Source organism: Mus caroli, unplaced genomic scaffold, assembly GCF_978045245.1.
Source record: "Mus caroli unplaced genomic scaffold, Mus_caroli_1 scaffold_4, whole genome shotgun sequence".
NCBI classification, from domain to species: Eukaryota; Metazoa; Chordata; class Mammalia; order Rodentia; family Muridae; genus Mus; species Mus caroli.
This window is the reverse complement of record NW_028227259.1, coordinates 23,699,341-23,720,830: the sequence shown is the minus strand read 5'-3', so window position 1 is coordinate 23,720,830 and position 21,490 is coordinate 23,699,341. Positions and strand designations below refer to the sequence as shown.

The 21,490-nt window shown below is 38.8% G+C and overlaps 1 protein-coding gene across 16 annotated transcripts in view; it reads left to right on the top strand.

The window, feature by feature from the left end:
* The window catches only part of Kmt2c (lysine methyltransferase 2C), a 235,212-nt gene that overhangs the window by 59,044 nt on the left and 154,678 nt on the right, over positions 1-21,490 (top strand). For all 16 annotated transcript variants that reach the window (XM_029477430.2, XM_029477436.2, XM_029477435.2 and 13 more), the window contains exon 2: positions 1,898-1,986. In XM_029477430.2, coding sequence (XP_029333290.1) covers positions 1,898-1,986 — 89 coding nt within the window. The remainder of the gene's footprint in view (positions 1-1,897; positions 1,987-21,490) is intronic.

Here is a 21,490-nt window from a genome sequence, read left to right as displayed (position 1 = left end):
TTCCACGCAAAGAACAGGCAAAATGCAATGTACTACTATGAAGAGTTCAGAAGGACCAATCAAATGTTGCTTAAAGCTTTCAGATTAAAATACCAGGAGGTTATTTCTTGAACCAAATCTTAAGACTCATGGAGTGTCTAGTCCCCTTTAGCATTTTTTTAAAACAATAGACCTTTATATTTCTTGTGATTAAGAAAATTCATATGTGCGTGTATGGGTCTATGTGTTTATGCCACTGTGTGTGGATTCCCACAGAAACCAGAAGTGTGTATCAGATTGTCTGGGCTAGAGTCAACTGGTGCTTTTGTGATTCCTAATGTAGGTGCTGGGAACTGAACTCAGGCCCTAAATATCTTTTAATATTTTATAGTTTCTATTTTATCATAAAAATGGAACTCATATATTTAGTAGTTGCTGCATACAGACAAGAGACTAGACCCTGTTCTCTAAACTGTTGACCTGGTGAACTAGCTGATTTCTTGGCAGAGGCACCTCCTGCATTGTAGTGTGTTTAGCAGCACTACCAGACTCTACTGACTGAGTTGAGTAGCTTCTGCACTCCATATTGTGCCAACAAACAACATGTTCAGACAATGCCAGATAATTTCTGGGAGAAATCAACTCTGCCCACTACCGTTGAGAACCACCATTGATCAAAGGCTAATAAATATACCTAGAAGAGTGCTTGGATGGAATCAAGTTTTTTTTGGTGGTGGTTGTTGTTTTTGTTTTGTTTTGTTTTGTTTTTTTCATAAATGAAGTGTTAGTGTTTGGCACTGAATTAAAAACAGAAGAAAACCATGGTATTTGTTGCAGTTGATGAATAAGATGTCCACTGAGCAGCTCTGTCAGATCTTAATTAATTAAATAATTATTTTTTCTGTTGGTGATTAAACCTGGAACCTTGTTTATGTTAGATAAATTCTCTACTACTAAGCTGTATTGATTGCTCTCATCTTTTCTATTCTATATTATTATACTGATAAAATTAACTAATTAATTAATTAAGGAAGGGAATTTGGGTCACATTATGTAGCCCTAGAACCTGCTATGTAGACTAGGCTGACCTTAAGCTCATAAAGATCTAACTGAGGGCTGGGATTAAATGAAGGTTTGAACTACCAGGTCTGGCCACTTTTTGTTTGTTTGTTTTTCTTTTAAATCTACTTAATTTTTTAAAATTACATTTGATTTATTTCTGTGGTTCTTTGTGTTCATGTGCACATGTAGGAGTCAGAGAACAGCTTGCAGGGTTTGTTTGTTCCTTTTAACATGTGGGTCCCAGGAGTTGACTCAGGTCCTCAGGGTTGGAGGCAAGTACCCTTACCCGTTGAATGATCTTGCTGGCCCAATCACATAAGCTTTTAGTAAATGGAATTTTCAGGTATCACTTTTAAATTTTACTAGATGTAGACTACAACCTTTTAAAAGTCTGAACTTTGTAAAGAACTTATTAGAAATATAAAAGCTAATAATGGATACAGAGGGAGTTTTGGAAAATGTCACTTTAAAGAAGCAAAATCCTGAATTAGTAGTTTCAAACTTAAGATATTTATTAACATGTGTTTGTCCTAACATTCAGGCTTTAAGAAAGAAAATATATTTTTTTATTACTTAATATGTTATTATGCAAGAGAAAGCTCAAATTTTATTTGCTGTATTTGCCAAGTATGCTTTATATGGTGTTTTAGATCTAAGTCTTAAAATTCAACATTTATCTGGGTATGATAATCCATGGTGCACATCTCAGTAGTTAGGAGGAGGAAGAGGTAGCAATATTAGGAGTCCAAAGCCAGCCTGGCTTATATGTGAGAGTGTCTCAAAAAACAACCAAGCAAAAATTTTAGAATTTGATTTTATGTGCTTAATTAATTAATTAATTAATTTTTTGCTGTAGGCCTCGAAGTAGAGGAAAATCTACAGTGGAAGACGAGGACAGCATGGATGGACTGGAGACGACGGAAACAGAAAATATTGTGGAGACAGGTATTGGATTTTGATGAGAGTTTTGACAAAATAATCATCTGTACTTATTTATACATGATACATAGCATTTGTATAGAAATGTCTGTGTTAGCATTTGTCTGTATATGAAACTCTCAAGTCATCCATCTGTTTAAATTATTTGATGTGTACTGATAGAGTGAAAAACTAAGGTTTCTTTCTCAGTTTTTCCCTTGAGTGCTTATTTAGTTTGAATTATTTGTATACATGAATGTCTTTTATTGAAACAAATACAATTTTTTATGTCTTTAGTATATTTCTGACTTGTGAACCATTAAGTATATGTTCAAAGCTTTGGTTAATATGAATATAGAGGAAAATGCTTCATTAGTGAATGGTATTATAAATTCCTGGGTTAATCTGTAAACTTCTGTGTACTCAGCCTTCCGATATCTTCAACATACAGGTATGCATTGTGTACCCACAAGAGTAGATAAGTAAAATACCAAAAATCATTCCAAAATCCAACAAATTAATGATTTAATAAGTTGTTGGCCTCATGGCCTGAGTAGAAGATGACTGCTTGGGGTAGTCTGCCAGCTGTGATTCCCACATGTGTGTGGCACCTGGACAGCATTCTGCTCTTTGTTGTTCACCAAGATGAGTATTATCTTTTTTTTTCTCAAGATTTATTTATTTTATTTATATGAGTCATTGTACCAGACACACCAGAAGAGGGCATCGAATGCTATTATAGATGGTTGTGAGCTACCATGTGGTTGCTGGGAATTGAACTCAGGACCTCTGGAAGAGCAGTCAGTGCTCTTAATTGCTGAGCCATCTCTCCAGCCTGAGTATTAGCTTGATGTATAAAGAATCTCATAAAGTTTCTTAGAAAAAATTGAAAGGTTACTTCATCTTTTCTAAAAAAAATTTTTTTTGTGTGTGTATGAGTTTTGCCTGCATATACATGTGTGTACACAGGGTAACCAAGGAAATCAGAAGAGGGTGGTGGATTTCCTGGTACTGGAGTTATAGGTAGATGTCTGTTGTAGTGGCTGTTTTGGCATCAAACTTGAATTCTCTGGAAGAACAGTCAGTGCTCTTAACCATTGAGCCATCTCTCCAGCCCTACTTTATCTTTTTTTAGAAAAATTATTGTGTGTGTGTGTGTGTGTGTGTGTGCGCGTGCGTGTGTACAGCTTGGGAAGTTTTCTCCTTCTATATGAACTGTGGGGATCAGACTTGGCAGCAAGCTCCCAAGATATAAGATACAATTTCAAAACACATGAAATTCAAGAAGACCGAAGACCAAAGTGTGGGCACTTTGCCCCTTCTTAGAATTGGGAACAAAACACCCATGGAAGGAGTTACAGAGACAAAGTTTGGAGCTGAGAGGAAAGGATGGACCATCTAGAGACTGCTATACCCAGGGATCCATCCCATAATCAGCCTCCAAATGCTGACACCATTGCATACACTAGCAAGATTTTGCTTAAGGACCCTGTCTCTTGTGAGGCTAAGCCGGGGCCTAGCAAACACAGAAGTGGATGCTCACAGTCAGCTATTGGATGGATCACAGGGCCCCCAATGGAGGAGCTAGAGAAAGTATCCAAGGAGCTAAAGGGATCTGCAACCCTATAGGTGGAATAACAATATGAACTAACCAGTACCCTCTGGAGCTCGTATCTCTAGCTGCATATGTATCAAAAGATGGCCTAGTCGGCCATCAGTGGAAAGAGAGGCCCATTGGTCTTACAAACTTTATATGCCTCAGTACAGGGGAACGACAGGGCCAAGAAGTGGGAGTGGGTGGGTAGGGGAGTGGGGGGGAGGGTATGGGGGACTTTTAGGATAGCATTGGAAATATAAATGAAGAAAATACCTAATTAAAAATAAAAGCTGTAGACAGATGATGCTGAAATTCAGGGGGAATGAAAGGAAGAATAAATCATGTCTTTAAAAAAATAAAAAAACCAATTTCTCATAATCAAACACTTGCTTTACGTTTTAAGATACTTTGAAGAAATTATTTTATGTTTATATCTTACTATGTAAGTGCAGAGTTCTTGGAAAGCTTTTATATACTCTGTAGCTCCCATTTTCCTTTCTGTTGTATTTTATTAGTTAGAGTGACAAAGTGAAGCTTGGAAGTTCACAATCATTTCATCCTTTAAAAATTTTCCTCTCTACCTTCCCTTTCCTTTTCATATCTTTCCCCTTTCCTTCCCTCCATTATTTATAGAGTTTATTATTGTTTTTTTTTTTATAGATTTATTTTTTATCTGTGTGTCTGTATGTTCTAGAGTGAGCATGGGACCCAGAAGAGGTTTTGGATTTCCAGGAGCTGGAGTTACAGGCATTTGTGAGCTACCCAACATGAGTAATGGGGATCCAAACTGGCATCCTCTGTAGGAGCAATAAATACTGATAACTGCTGGATCATCTCCCAGAACCCCTTTAAAGTCATGGTATCCATGCCTTCACCTCCAAAGAAAGGGTCTTACTGTGTAGCCCTGGCTGTTTTAGAACTCTCACTCTGTAGACCAGGCTTGGCTGAAACTCCCAAGAGCTGGGATTAAAGGTGGGTGCCACCATGTCCAGGTCCTTTTAAAGTTTTAAGTGACATTTTTCAACCTCAATTTTTAAAAAATTATATTAAGACAGTGCCATCCGGCTGTCTCCTTTTAAAACATGGACCCATCAGCATTCTTCTTCGGTATTCTCTTTCTTACTTGGTGAAGGTTTAGCATCATTTCTATATTATTCTGTTTTTCTCCTTGTAATCTTGTTTTTGTTTTTGTTTTCAAAACAGGGTTTAGTTCTGGCTGTCCGGGAACTCACTTTGTAGCTCAGGCTGGCTTCTAATCCAGAGAGATTCTCCTGCTTCGGCCTCCTGCGTGCTGAGAGTAAGAAACACGTGCTGCCGCCACCTGGCTTCCCTCAGACTGTTTTATGATCTGTTCAAAACCTTGAATTATGACTTCTCCAGTTCCTCTCAGCAATACATTCTTAGAGTTCACACATTACCCTTGTCATAGTGCCATTTATTGGGACAGTTAGTGACTTGTTTTCCCTTACTACACTTGGGTTTTGTTTTGAAAACCTATGCCACACAGCATTTTACATATTGAAACCTACAGTCTAGTGATCCTATGAATGGGTTTGCTGCTTTCTAACTCCAAGTCTTTGTAATCTTTTTCTTTCTTTTTTTTTTTTTTTTTTTAAAGTCTTATGTAACTTTGGCTAGCCTGGAGTTCACAATTCTGGTTTAAAAAAAGAGGTCTGCCTGCCTCTACCTCCTGAGTACTAGGATCAAAGGCATGCACCACTACATATGGCTATTGTCATTTTCTTGACACCCCTTCAAATCTTTCACCAAATCCACATTTTACATCTTCCAACTGGTCATGGCTGTAGACAACAGTCTTGCTGATTGGCTTATCTCAAGTGACTTCAGTTCTCAAGTGAGTCAGGGCCACTCCTTTTCTCACCTTACCTACTCTCACTTAGACATTTCTTCTCTCGTAATCGAGGATGATTATTTCATTCACCACCCTCAAGCTTCTCAGTCTTCAATTTAGTTTCCATTTTTTGTTATTTTAGTGGAAAAAAGGATTTTCACAGTTCTACCAGGTATGCTCTCTTGCTTGCTTCTCTGTCCACATGCTCTGCCTTTACTCCTGTGTCTTAAGAAAGCTACAGTGATCATTGTTCTTTGGAAAGAATATTTTTGAGGTCCATTTTTAATCTTTCCCACCCCTAGATAAAAATTTAGCTACTCTCTGAGGACTTCAGGTTCTTTTAGCTAGGGAAAGTGGTATTAAGGAGGAAAAAACCGTAGGTTATAAGAATGCATATCATAATTGTTTCACTTGAGAAATAACTGTGTCATTTCATTGGTCTTTGTCTTGTTTAGCAATATATTAGCTATTAGAAGACACAATATATACACACTTACAGTTGTGAGTTGATACACATTGAAGCCTACTTTTAAATAACTAGTTAGCTTACTTGTTTGAGACTGGTGTCTTACTATGTAGCCCTAGTCCTGGAACTTGCTGTGTAGCTTCATACTCAAGAGATCCACCTGCTCCTGTCTCTTGAGTGCTGTGATTAAAGGTGTATATTACAACCCCTGGAAGAAATCATTCTTTCCTTGCATCTGTATCTACTCGTATACATACTAGTCCTCCCTCCTTCCCTTATGTCCTTCCCAGATGCTAGTAACTTCTATTGCATTCTATTCTATTCTATTCTATTCTATTCTATTCTATTCTATTCTATTCTATTCTATATCTTTGAGATTAATGTTAGCTTCCACATTAAAATGAGATATAGTATTTGTCTTTATGTTTTTGACTTATATACTAGTTCACATAGTATTATCCATTTCCACACACATTTCTGGAGATGGAATAATATTTTTTTCTGATACAGGGTCTAGCTCTATAGTCTTGGTTAGTAGCTTCAGGTCGCTATATATATAGCTAAGATTGGCCTTAAACTTTTGATCCTGTTGTCTTCTCATCTTGAGAGCTAGAGTCACAGCCATGCCTGGCTAGGTTGTTTTATTTAAAAGAGGTTTTATTATGCATGTACAGATGCTCTGCCTGTGTGTATGTTTGGGTACCAGTGCAGTGCCTGTGGAGTCCAGAAGAAGGTATTGGGTTCTCTAGAACTGGAATTGGAAATGGTTGTAACCCCCTGTGTAGGTATTAGGAACTGAACCTAAGTCCTTGCAAGAGCAGCCATTGCTCTTAACCATTGAAACATTTATCATTGATCTTTATTTTTTATTCTTATTTTTTTTTATTTTTTTATTTTTTTTATTTTATTTTTTTTTATTTTTTGGTTTTTACGAGACAGGGTTTCTCTGTATAGCCCTGGCTGTCCTGGAGCTCACTTTGTAGACCAGGCTGGCCTCGAACTCAGAAATCCGCCTGCCTCTGCCTCCCGAGTGCTGGGATTAAAGGCGTGCGCCACCACGCCCGGCTATTTTTTATTCTTAATTATATACTATTCCTGTTTTATATGTACATCTGTTTATTACTCATTGGCTGATTCTTTTTGGCTATTCGTGGATTGTATTCTTATTAAAATAACAGAATAGATACCTTTTCTATGTATTAATTTTATTTAATTTGGATATATACCCAATAATGGGTTTGCTGGATTATATGGTTATTCTATTTATAATTCTGTTGATCAATATATTTATTTTTTGTTTGAAATATAGGATCTTGCTTTGTTGCCCAGGCACTTAGGGTCAAGTGATTCTTGATGTCAGTATTAGAACTATAGAGATATGGGATTGGGCACTGCAACTGCATGAGGCTGGTGTGCCCCCTCCTTATCTCCCTCTCTCCCTCTTTCCCTTTCTCCCACGTTCCCTCCTTTCCTGTCTCAATTTTTCAAGAAAATGTTTCTCAGAGTAGCCTTGCTGACCTGGAATTAATTCTGTATATCAGATTGGCCTGTAATCATAAAGAGCCATCTCTGCCTCCTAAGTGCTGGGATCAAAGGCATGCGCCACCACTGCCCTACCATGTGCTCCCCCCCCCCCTTTTCAGGAACACTACATATAGTTTTCTATAATAACTGAACTATTTTTTCAAGATGTATTCATTTTTATTTTATGTTTATAAATATTTTGCCTCCATGTATGTAAGTGTACCTTGTATAAGCCTGTTTCCCTCAGAGGTCAGAAGAGGGTGTTGGATCTCCTGAAATGGGTGATAGATAAGTTTCCCTGTGGTACTGGGGATTAGAGCAGTCGGCGTTCTTAACTGCTGAGCCACCTCTCCAGTCTTTTTTTTTTTTGTGTGTATAGAACATGATTTTAATATTTTCAGCTGTTAATATTCAACAAACAGAATAGGTATTTTAAGATATATTTCATAGTCATGTCTCCCTTTTCATTTCTGCTATTATTAAATATAATACTGTTTCTGTGCTCTCTGGTTAGTCTGGCTAAGGGTTTATCTAGCTTGTTGATTTTCTCAAAGAACCAGCCCCTGGTTTGGTTGATTCTTTGTATAGTTCTTTTGTTTCTGTTTGGTTGATTTCAGCCCCTAGTTTGATTATTTCCTGCCTTCTACTCCTCTTGGGTGTATTTCTTTTTGTTCTAGAGCTTTCAGGTGTGTGTGATAGTGTAAGCTCTCTCCAGTTTCTTTTTGGAGACACTTAGAGCTATGAGTTTTCCTCTTACCACTGCTTTCATTGTGTCCCATAAGTTTTGGTATGACATGTGTTCATTTTCATTAAATTCTAAAAATGTCTTTAATTTCTTTATTTCTTCCTTGACCAAGTCATCATTGAGTAGAGCAACCAGCTTCTATGTGTATGTGTGTCTTCCATTGTTTTTGTTGGTATTTAAGACCAGCCTTAGTCTGTGGTGATCTGATGGGGTGCATGGGATTATTTAAATCTTCTTGTATCTGTTGAGGCCTGTTTTGTGACCAATTATATGGTCAGTTTTGGAGAAGGTTTCATGAGGTGCTGAGAAGAAGGTACATTCTTTTGCTTTATGATGAAATGTTCTGTAAACATCTGTTAGATCCATTTGGTTCATAACTTCTGTTAGTTTCATTGTGTCTCTGTTTAGTTTCTCTTCCCATGATCTGTCCCATTGCTGAAAGTGGGGCGTTGAAGTCCTCTACTATTATTGTGTGGGGTGCAATGTGTGTTTTGAGCTTTAGTAAAGTTTCTTTTATGAATGTGGTTGCCCTTGAATTTTGGAGCATCGATGTTTAGAATTGAAGTTTTTTCCTTTGACAAATATGAAGAGTCTTTCCTTATCTTTTTTGATAACTTTTGGTTGAAAGTCGATTTTATTTGGTATTAAAATGGCTACTCCAGCTTGTTTCTTGGGACCATTTGCTTGGAAATTGTTTTCTAGCCCTTTATTCTGAGGTGGTGTCTATCTTTGTCACTGAGGTGCGTTTCCTGTATGCGGTAAAATGCTGGGTCATGTTTACTTATCCAGTCTGTTAGTCTGTGTCATCTTTTTGGGAATTAAGTTCATTGATGTTAATTCCTGTTATTTTTGTTGTTAGAGGTGGGATTATCTTTGTGTGCCTATCTTCTTTTGGGTTTGTTGAAAGGTTACTTTCTTGTTTTTTCTAGGGTGTAGCTTTCTTCCTTGTGTTGGAGTTTTCTATCTATTATCCTTTGTAGGGATGGATTTATGGAAAGATATTGTGTAAATTTGGTTTTGTCATGAAATATCTCGAGCTGTAGGAAGTGCACCTGGAACTCAGTTCTCACCCCCCCCCCAAAAAAAAAATCAGGGTTAGGTTTAGGGTTAGGTAATCTATGGTAATTGAGAGTTTTGCTGGGTATAGTTGCCTAGGCTGACATTTGTGTTCTCTTAGGGTTTGTATGACATCTGCCCAGAACTTCCAGCTTTCATAGTCTCTGGTGAAAAGTCTGGTATAATTCTGATAGGCCTGCCTTTGTATATTACTTGACCTTTTCCCCTTACTGCTTTTAATATTCTTTCTTTAATATTCTTTGCTTTTAATATTCTTTCTTTGTTTAGTGTATTTGGTGTTTTGATTATTATGTGATGGGAGTAATTTCTTTTCAGGTCCAGTCTATTGGGACTTCTGTAGGCTTCTTGTATGTTCATGGGCATCTCTTTTCTTCAGGTTAGGAAAGTTTTCTTCTATAATTTTGTTGAAGATATTTACTGGCCCTTTAAGTTGGGAATCTTTGCTCTCTTCTATTATCCTTACGTTTCATTGTGGCCTGCATTTCCTGGATGTTTTGGGTTAGGAGCTTTTGGCTTTTTGCATTTTCTTTGATGTTGTGTCATTCTTTTCTTTCTTTTTTTTAAGATTTTTTTTTTTTTTTAATTATATGTAAGTACACTGTAGCTGTCTTCAGACACTCCAGAAGAGGGAGTCAGATCTTGTTACGGATGGTTGTGAGCCACCATGTGGTTGGTGGGATTTGAACTCAGTACCTTTGGAGGAGCAGTCGGGTGCTCTTACCCACTGAGCCATCTCACCAGCCCTGTGTCATTCTTTTATATGGTATCTTCTGCACCTGAGATTCTCTCTTCTATCTCCTGTATGTGTTGGTGATTCTTGCATCTATGACTCCTGATCTCTTTCCTATGTTTTCTAACTCCAGGGTCGTCTGTCTCCCTTTGTGATTTCTTTATTGTGTCTATTTCTATTTTTAGATTTTGGATGGTTTTGCTCATTTCCTTCGCCTGTTTGATTGTATTTTCCTGTAATTCTTTAAGGGATTTTTGTGTTTCCTCTTTAAGGGCTTCTAGCTGTTTACCTGTGTTCTCTTGTATTTTTTTAAGGGAGTGATTTATGTCCTTCTTAAAGTCCTCTATCATCATCATGAGATGTGATTTTTAAATCAGAGTTTTGCCAAGTTGATGCCAAGTAACCTTGGTTTCTGTTGCTGATGTTCTTATGCTTGCCTCCCACCATCTGTTATCTCTAGTGCTACCTGCCTTTGTTATATCTGAGTGAAGCCTGTCTTTCCTGTGATCCTGGTTGTGTCAGAACTCCTCAGAGTTCAGCTGTCTCTGTGATTCTGTGATCCTGAGATCCTGGGTGTGTCAGAGCCTTTGGGAGTCAAGCTACCTCTGGGACCCTGAGATCCTGGTGTGACATAACTCCTGGGATTCTGGGATCCCGGGATCCTATGGTCCTGTGTTCCTGTGTTCCTGGACGAGTAAGAGCTCCTGGGAGTGGGTCTTCTCTGGGTGTTGTGGGACTGGCTACAGAATTAGTGCCCAAGGTCTACCAGTCTTAAGTGGGCTAATTTACATTCTTACTATCAGCGCATATGAGGACAGTCTTTTTATCTTAACACCAGTCATTTTTGTCTTTATTATTATTTTTTATAGCTTCTTGGGAGGATGAGATGACATTTTGTGGTTTTGGTTTTTACTTCTATGATGAGGTATTTTCTTAGATGTCTTCTGTCTTCTTGCTTTTGAGTTGAATGTCTTACATATGTTGCAAGTATATCATTTATTAATGAATAATTTGTACTTCACTTCCCATTCTGCAGGTTGTTCATCTTGTTGATGGCTTCCTTTGTTGGACAGACTTTCTTTGAAACCTTACTAGTTAAGTTTTTGCTTTAGTTGTTGTTGGTGTCTTCTTTCCCTCCTCCTCCCCATGGGCTTTCCATATCTAAAGATGTCTTTGTGATGAGGGGTGATTTTTGAAATGCTTCTGCACTTTTAATAGTTACACAGTTTTGAGTTTTATGGAATGATATGACCCAACTGTACATGTTTAGAATTAGGGGCCTGCTTTATTTCTTCTGCATTGCATACTCACTTTGTCTAGCATCATCCTTTCCTTTCCTTTCCTTTCTTTTTTTCTTTCTTTTTTTTTTTTTTTTTTAAAGTTTGTGTGTGAGGAGATACTGTTTATAGCTCAGTTTGGTCTAGAACTTACAGTATTAGTTCCATCCCTCTCAAGTTCTGAATTACACCCTACCTATGTGTTGTATATTTTAAAGTCAGGTATTATAGTTCTTCTAGGTCATGTGTCCCTATCCCACTATACCCCCATCTGCTTTTCCACAGTTTCAGGATTGTTTTACCTTCTGAAGGCATTCATTTATTGAGTCAGGGCCTCATATATAGCCCGGTGTGGCCTGGAGCTCACTATATGGGTACCAGACTAGGGGCAAATTCATAGAGATATACCTGACTCTACTTTGGATTGAAGCATGCACCACCATGCCTGGTCTTTCCTTATATATTTTGTTATTAACTTTTCTAGTTCCTTGAAGAAAATTGTTTATATTTTGATAGAAAATTGCATTCAATTGATGTGTTGATCAATTTGAGCTGTGCAGTTTTTTAAAATGTTTAATAGATTTTTTTCATGCAATATATTGATTATGTTTTCCTTTCCCCCTGCTCCTATCAGTTCCTTCCGATCTCCCCTCTCATACCTAATCTTCAAGCTTTCTCTCTCTCAGAATTACAAACAAGCTTCTAAAGAATAGCAATAAAATAAAACAAAGCAACAAATCAGAATAGAACAAAACAGCCAAACAAGAAAAAGCCTAAGAAAAAGCAAAAGAAATGCACATAGTTGGAGAGTGCAGACACTATACACTTTCTCATAGAAGCTGTGTATGTGTATATATATATACACACACACACACACAAAGTACTTGTAAACATTTATTTATTTATTTGTTTGTTTGTTTATTTATGATATAGGGTTTCACTATGTAGCTCTCTCTGGCCTGGAAATAACAGATATTTGCGTGCCTCTGCCGCCTAGTGGTGGAATTAAAGGCAAGCTAAGGTCCTGTAATTTTTTTTTAAAGCCCTGAAGTACCTGTGTGTGTGTGTGTGTGTGTGTGTGTGTGTGTGTGTGTAAGAAGCGTCTACTGTATTAAGTTTCATACAATCTCTCAAATGGCTTTTGGCTTTATCTGTCCTTCCTTCCCTTCCTTCCCTCCCTCCCTCTTTTTATTTGATAATCCTTTTCCAATCTCTTCCCTACCCATCCATAAATTTGTATTCTATTTCCCTTTCCTGCAGAGTCCCTCCCCCCCCCCTCCTGGCTATACAGATTGAAGCTTGCTTATATCAATGATTTAACGGCTAGCATCGACATATAAGTGAATATTTGTCTTTCTAGGTATGAGTTATTTCACTTAAGATAATTATTTTCTCTTGTCAACATACTTGTAAATTTCATGATCACATTAAAAAAAAAAACCCAAACTACCAATCCATACTCTTATTTCTTTTGGTGCCTTTGTGGCCAAACACTCAAAGAGCATAAACCAAGAAAGCTTCATTGAACCATTAGCAGAAAGTATCACAGATATTCTTGTAAGGACGAAATGGCTTGTCAAACAAAGAGGCTTGGATGGGTTTGTGGAGTACTTCCATGTACAGGACCTAGAAGGCGGCATCAGAAATATGCTGCTGGCTTTTGTGGGTGTTACTGGAGTAGGGGCTGGTCTGGCACATCTAATAAGATAGCCTTGTGAGTGCAGTAGGGGACTCTTAAAACTCCAGCCACCAAACTACATGCGTCTGTGAAAACATGTATTTATGAAGGTGAACTTGAAGCTGCCCAGGATTTTAACAGTCCAGTTCTACTGTAGCAACATAGCAAAAAGAAAGTGGCTACACGATTGTGGCTAACAAGAATAAATACATGGGAAAAGTGTACCCTCTGGAAGAGTCACTTTCTGAATGAAGCAGAGTTCCCTCTCAGCAAAGTTTGAGAGGCCATGGAGGAGGACTTCTAGAATGAATGAAAGGGGTGGATGGAAAGGTTTGATTTCCTTGTCTAGAGATGGAAGAGGGGCCAGTCATCAGGCTAGTCACAGAGTTCAATAAATATCCATTACTCTGTTCAGAGTGTTGAGAGAGAAGCCCTAATTAACCACGTTGGTGACTTGTGTAAAATGGATATGTAACCTACAAGTCACCAAACAATGACTAGAAGCTGCAGTGCTGTACAAGAATGTGAAGGGAGGCGCCCTCTGAGCAGTCCAGGGTAGGCTTTTTGACAAAGTCCAAGTGCTCAGGACTTTTAGCCCTGTCTACTTTGGCTTGGTTTGGATGATTCTTAAGTTTATTAGCCTAGTGATGGCCAAAAAGTACTTGACTTAAGGTTCACTAATTAGTTACAAAACTGAATAGCCTCAATTTTTAAGAAAACTTATGCAATGTATTTGTCTGTAAAAATTGTATATATTTTTACTGAAAGTCTATTTCTTTGAACATAGAGGGAAGTCTTGGGTTTAGTTTTTTCCATATCCTTTTGAAATTTGTAGCTTCTCTAGTTTAGAAATGTATTTCTTACAGCTTTTTAAGACTTTGTCATTCATTCTAGTATATACACAGAACCCGTTGTGTGTGTGGTCTGGTTGTAGTAGAACAAATCAGATTTATAACTATGCAGGGTTAGTTATCCAATCTTGTTTTGTATTTAGGGATCACAGGTAGATAGATGTAAGACATTTGATTCCCCTGTTGACTTACTAAATTGTAAAGTGTTTTGGTAAAGCAGGCTAGAGTCTTAACCATGGTGCTATTCACTGGGTTTACTTGTTTAACACAAGTTTATGCCCGATGTCAATAAAACAAATACATATTTCTTTTCTAAAAAACAATTCATACTCAATTGAGTAAATGTACCACATTTTCTTTATCCATTCATCCATCGATAGACATCTAGGTTGTATCCAATTTCTGGCTATTATGAATGGAGCAGAAATGACTGGTTAAGCAAGTAAGTGTCTTTCTGGTAGGATGAAGCATCCTTTGGGTATACACCTAAAAAATGTATAGCTGGATCTTGAGGTAGATCAATTCCTGTCTTCCTGAGAAACCCCAACACTGATTTTCATCATGGCTGCACAACTTTGTATTCTCACTAGCAATGGAGGAGTGTTTGCCCTTACTCTACATGCATGATAATCATTTTGTTTTTTATTTATCTTAGCTATTATGATTGGAGTAAAATGAAATATCAAAGTAGTTTTGATTTGCATTTCCCTGATAGCTATGTGTGTTTCTTTAAGTGTTTCTCAGCTATTCGAGTTTTTTCTTTGAGAATTCTCTGTTTAGATCTGTATGACATTTTAAAAATTGTGTTATTTGTTTACATGAGATCTGTTGATTTTTTTAGTTCTTTATATATTTTGGAAATTAGATTTCTATTGGACATGGAGTTGGTAAAATTCTTTTCCTGTTCCTTAGGCTTTGTCTGACTGACAGTATCCTTTGCCATTCAGAAGTTTTTCAGTTTCATGAGGTCCCATTTATTAATTATGCTCTTACTACCTGTACTATTGTTTTGTTCCTATGCTAATGAGTTCAAGACTATTCCCCACTTTCTCTTCTGTCAGATTCAGTGTATCTGGCTTTTTATTTCTATTTTTTAAATTATTTTTTTTATTTTTCAATTTTTTTTACACTCTAGATTTTATTCCCCTCCTGGTCCACTCTCTTGACTGTTCAGCATCCTATAACTCCTCCCTGCCCCCTATCTTCAAGAGGATGTCCCCACTCCTGACCCCACCATTCCTCTTAACTCCCCTGGGCATCCAGTCTCTTGAGGGTTAGGTGCATCTTCTCTGACTGAGCCCAGACCCACCAGTCCTCTGCTGCATATGTGTTGGGGGCCTCATATCAGCTGGTGTATGCTGCCTGGTTGGTGATCCAGTGTTTGAGTGATCTTGAGGGTTCAGTTTAATTGAGAGTGCTAGTCCTACAGGGTTGCCCTCCTCCTCAGCTTCTGTCAGCATTTCCTAATTCAACAACAGGGGTCAGCTGCTTCTGTCCATTGGTTGGGTGCAAATATCTGCATCTGACTCTTTAAGCTGCTTGTTGGGTCTTTTGGAGGGCAGTCATGCTAGGTCCCTTTTTGTGAGCACTCCATAGCCTCAGTAATTGTGTCAGGCCTTGGGACTTCCCCTTGAGCTGGATCCCACTTTGGTCCTGCTGCTGGATCTTCTTTTCCTCAAGTTCCTCTCCATTTCCCACCCTGCAGTTCTTTCAGACAGAAACTTTTATGGGTCAGAGTTTTGACTGTGGGATGGCAATTCCCTCTCTCACTTGATGCCCTGTCTTTTTGTTGGAGGTGGGCTCTACTATTGGGCATTTCATCTAAGATCCCTCCCTTTGAGTCCTGGGAGTCTCTCACCTCCCAGGTGTCTGGTGCATTTTAGAGGGTCCCTCCAATCTCCTACCTCCTGAGATTGCCTGTTTCCATTCTTTCTGCTGGCCCTTTCCTTTTCCCTCACCCAATACTAAATCAGCACTCCCCCACCCCCACTCTGCACCCCTGTCCACTTTCCCACCTAGGTCCCTCCCTCCCTCTCCCCTTGTATTGCTTTCCTCTCCCTCCTAAGTGGGACCAAAGTGTCCTCACTTGGGCCCTTCAGCTTATTGACCTTTTTGAGTTCTGACTTTTTTTTTTTCCTTTGCTAATATCCACTTATTAGTGAGTACATACCATGCATGTCCTTTTGGGACTGAGTTACCTCACTCAGGATGATATTTTCTTGTTCCATCCATTTTCATGCAAAACTCAGGATGTCCTCGTTCTAAATAGCTGAGTAGTATTTAATTGTGTAAATGAACCACATTTTCTGTATCCATTCATCTAGGGGACATCTAGGTTGTTTCCAGTTTCTGGCTATCATAAACAAGGCTGCTATGAACATAATAGAACATGTGCCCTTGTGGCATGGTAGGGCATCTTTTGGGTATATTCCCAGGAGTGGTATATCTAGGTCTTCAGGTAGATCTATTTCCACTTTTCTGAGGAATCTCCAGATTGATTTCCAGAGTGGTTGTACTAGTTTGCAATCCCACCAGCAGTGGAGGAGTGTTCCTCTTTCTCCACATCCTCACCAACATCTGCTGTCACCTGATGTTTTGATCTTAGCCATTCTGATTGGTGTAAGGTGTAATTTCAGGGTTGTTTTGATTTGCATTTCTCTGATCACCAAGGACTTTAAACAATTTCTTTAAGTGCTTTTCAGCCATTCAAGATTCTGTTCCGACCAGTAAGAAGGACACATGCTCCACTATGTTCATAGCAGCCTTATTTATAATAGCCAGAAGCTGGAAAGAACCCAGATGCCCCTCAACAGAGGAATGGATACAAAAAATGTGGTACATTTACACAATGGAGTACTACTCAGCTATTAAAAAGAATGAATTTATGAAATTCCTAGGCAAATGGTTGGACCTGGAGGGCATTATCCTGAGTGAGGTAACCCAATCACAAAAGAACTCAAATGATATGTACTCACTGATAAGTGGATATTAGCCCAGAAATTAGGATACCCAAGATATAAGTTACAATTTGCCCTCCCCCTCCCCCCTTCCCCCTCCCCCTCCCCCTTCCTTTTCCCTTTCCTTTGCATTCATATGTCTTTTTTGGATGAATTATAGTTGTACTTATACTCAGCTGTGCTCACCAGGTCTGTCAACAGTGGCAACATTCCTACTCTTACTTTCCCCCCTGCCTGTCCTGGTGGTGGGGACCAATGACCCTGCAGCCCTCCCCCCCTTCTTCCTCCTCCTCCTCCCCCTCCCCTTCTCTTCCTTGTCTCTATTTTATTATTTTATGCTCTGATGTCTGGGTTTGTTTCTTGGGGTTTGATTTGTTATGCTTGTTTGCTTGTTTCTAGTAACATGAATACCCTAATTAGTTTTTCGTTTCTCTTTTTCTTCTGGTGATGGGGAGGTACTGGTTGCTACAAATCTCTCTTAGTTCTTTTGCTGAACCCACTAGGTTTTTCTCCTCTCAAGAAAAATTTAAATTTTCATTGTAAATAACTTGTAAATTTTCTTTTTTATTCATTTTAAGCTTTATTTCACTGTAGTAAGGAAAATTCATGCTACACCCTTATTTATTTATTTTATTTTTTCTGTTTTCTGAGGCTTGTTTTATCACATGGTCTGTCCTAGAGACAATGAATGTGTATTCTAGAGGTGTTGGATGGTATAATATGCAAATGTCTGTTAGGTTTATAATTTTCCTTTGATTTTTAAAGTGTGGGTGTGTTCGTGTGTATGTGTACACATATGCATGTTCCACGTGTATGAGTGCCTTCAGAGGCTAGAAGAATGGGTTAGATTTTCTGAAGCTAGAGTTATATACAGGTGACTGTGAGCCACCTGTTGTGCGTGCCGGTAAATAAGGCACTGAGCATCTAACATGGCTATCATATGTTACGATATGTTATGGTCTCACTCTCTCTTCCTCCCTTTCCCTCCCCATCCCTGCTCCCCGCCCCCCCTCAGCCCCACTCCCATGTTTTCTGTGGGAATGGTTTATTCCATAGCCCAGGCTGGCCTGGAACTTATTACACACCTGACACTGGCCTCAAACTCAAGGCAGTCTTTTTGCCTTAGCCTTCTTTGGCTTGAAATTATTATCTACAGTGCACGTCTTGATGACTGTTCTGTCACTAAATAATCTTTCACTGTTAAATCATCACCTATTGATAATTTCAAAGGTTTACCACATAGACCTACAGTCAACATATTTTGTTTTAGAATTTTGTTTTTTGGTGTGGCCATATTTTAAACCAATTTGGGTAAATATTAAGTAGCATAATTGTTGGATTATATGATTGGAATTGTTTAGTTTTGTAAATAACCCATGTAGTGTCAAGTGTCTGTAACATTTTGCCTTCTCATCAGCAGTATACTGTGGGTATAGGATATAGTACTTCAGTTATTTACTATTAATTTACATGTGTTTTTTCAAAGTAGGTTTGTTCTTAGCATTATATAGTTGGCTCGTGTTTTTAGTCCATTTGACAGCTAGTACATTTATATTAAATATGATGAAAGTGATTCTTCTTTCAATAATTAATTTTGTTTTTAATTATGTGTATGTGTGTCTATGTCGGTATGTGCACAAGACACCAGAGACATCAGATCCCTCTTTTGAGCTGGTGTTATGTTGGTGGTTGTGAGTCACCCAACATTGGTGCTGGTAGCTGAACTCCAGTCATTTGCAAGGATTCTTAAGTCTCTTAACCTTACTCAGCTACCTTTCTAGACCCATAGCAATTCTTGCTGTAACTGATGATGCTGTCCTTTGCCTTTTATGGTTTTGTTTGTTTGTTTGTTTTTCTCCACTTTTGGAGGCAAGATCTCTCTTCTCTCAGCCTCCCAATTAGCAGTATTGCATGCTTTGCCATCTTGTCCAGCTAGCTCTTTTAATTGAACATTTTATTTTCTCTTAGCATGTCATATAGCCCCCTTTGCTGGTTTTCCTATAGACTGTGTATTAATACAAAACTGTGTGCATGTGTCTGTGTGCGTGCACATGTGTAATCATGCACACCTATATGTGTGCTTGTTTGCATATATGATGGCCCTGACTACCTGGCTGCTAAATAGGACCTGTGGATCCAAATTCCAGTCCTCATGTTTGCCTAATAAACACTTTGTCCACTGAGCCATCTTCCTAACCTCTTCCAAGTTCAGCTTCAACCTTCTATTGTGGTAAAGCTCCTTCCTGCTTTTGTATCAGTGTTGACAATTATTTCACTTGTGAAATACACACATGCAAATACGTAATGCAATGAGCAGACCTGTAGCTGTAGATTAATTAAGAGTTTTAAAGACATTTACTTACACATTTTGCATTTGAGACACTGTCCCTTTATGTAGTCCTAAATTGGTGAGTGTTCTAAAGTTGTCCCCCACCCCCCCAGACAGGGTTTCTCTGTATAGCCCTGGCTGTCCTGGAACTCACTCTGTAGACCAGGCTGGCCTCAAACTTAGTGCTGAGATTGAAGGCGTGGGCCACCACTGCCCCACTCAAGCAGTTTTTACAATTCTGCAAATTAGGCTAGACAGTGGCAACAGTCTTCTCAGTTTATATTTTCTTTCTCCCAACTCATATTCTTTTTTTTTTAATTTCAAAATTTGGAGGTTGTTAAAAATAAAGATATGTTCTTTTCTACCCAGAATCTAGGACCTCTGATTAAGTCAATCTTTAAAATTCATTACAAAGTAGGATGCTTTCCAGTAATGTACTGTATAGTGTGGTGAGGGAGGGCATGCTTGAACTCTGATGTATTTTATAAGAGGCATTTATAGTCAAATATACTCTAATGTCTGTGAATTTGTTGAATACATTTGTAGACTTCATCCAGGTCTTATGGTTTAAGCCAGGAAGGCCCAGACTTGTTATATAGCCCAATCTAGCTTTGACTTCCTTAGTTTATGGGTATGTACCACCACACCTGGTGTAAGAATTTTTTTGCTTTTTAAGGAAATTATTTTGTAACTGGTTGAAGTAAAAGTGTTTTATTTCCTTTAACTTAGGTGTTTTCTCTACTCAGTCTTATTTGATAGTACTTAAAGAATGAGAGTAAAACTTGTATTTTCAGTATTTATTTTAGTTTTTATAGTACAAAAATGATTCCTCAGAAAGCAGTCCCAATAATCTTGTTAACAGCATTTGTGTTAGAGGGCGCCTGCAGTGAAAAAGTGTGCAAACAACCCAGGCTGTGTTAGAGGGCGCCTGCAGTGAAAAAGTGTACAAATAACCCAGGCTGTGTGTACTGGCTATTTTTGTGTCAACTTGACACAGCTGGAGTTATCACAGAGAAAGGAGCTTCAGTTGAGGAAATGCCTCCATGAGATCCAACTGTAAGGCATTTTCTTAATTAGTGATCAAGGGGGAAAGGCCCCTTGTTGGTGAGACCATCCCTGGGCTGGTAGTCTTGGGTTCTTTAAGAGAGTAGGCTGAGCAAGCCAGGGGAGGCAAGCCAGTAAAGAACATCCCTCCATGGCCTCTGTATCAGCTCCTGCTCCCTGACCTGTCTGAGTTCCAGTCCTGACTTCCTTTGGTGATGAACAGCAGCATGGAAGTGTAAGCCGAATAAACCCTTTCCTCCCCAACTTGCTTCTTGGTCATGATGTTTGTGCAGGAATAGAAACCCTGACTAAGACAAATTGGTACCAGCAGAGTGGGGTATTCCTGTGACAACCTGACCATGTTTTGGGGAGGACTGTGGAAGGACTTTGGAACTTTGGGCTTGAAGATCCATTCATTGTTAAGAGCTCTGTCAGATGTTGTGTAGGAGCTTGGAAGATAATGCTAAGAACAGTGCAGAAGATGGAGGCCTGGTTTGTGAAATTTCAGGGGGAAAATTAAAGACTCTCTTCAGGGCCATTGCTGTTTTTATTGTGAAGATTTTGTAGTTCTGGTTAGCTGGGGCTGAAGAATCAGCTGTGATTAACAAGATACCAGAACTCTAAAGCAAAAACTTTGCATTACTGGGACTATTGATGCTGGTTAGCTGGAGCTAAGAAATTAGCAGTGATTAAGAAGAGACCAGCATCTTTGAGGTGACATCTTCTGGGAAGTGTTTTCTGAAAGCACAAAGAGGCTGTGTTCCAGAGATAGGCAAGGTTGTACTCCTTCTGCAGTGGGACTTGGTAATGTGTAAGGGTCACCCAAGTGGTACTGGTTTTGAAGGCATGAAGGGGTCACACAGCAGCTCAGGCTAGGCACTGTGAGAGGCCATGGAAGGCCATTGGTGAAGGTGCAGCCCCAGTTGTAATTGAAGGCCCAGGACTGAAGGGGTCATGCAGTGTTTTGGAGATGCCAGTACCACGAGATGACCACCAAGAGCAGCAGCAGCAGTGGAGTACAGGCATCTGGAGCCCAGAGGACGACGTGTGTGCTACAAAGGGCATGGCTGGAGAAGTGACCCAAGCCCTTGGAGGAGCCCAGAAGATCGTGAGTTGGATCCCAGATGTTGGACGGTTGGAGATTGATTTTTGCTTTGATTGTGACTGTGCCCTGATATTTTCCCTCTTGAAGGAAGAAACTGTTTTAGTGGAGCCCACAGTTAACTTTTAATTGTAAAAAGACTTTGGATTTTAAAAGAGATGGATATTTTAAAGAGATTGAAAATTTAAGAATATGTAAAGACTGTGGGACTTTTAAAGTTATTTAGACCTTGGGGATGAATAAGAATGTAAGGGTTGAGGCTTACTAGTGATGTGTTTGTGTGTCAAGTTGACAAGGGGTCA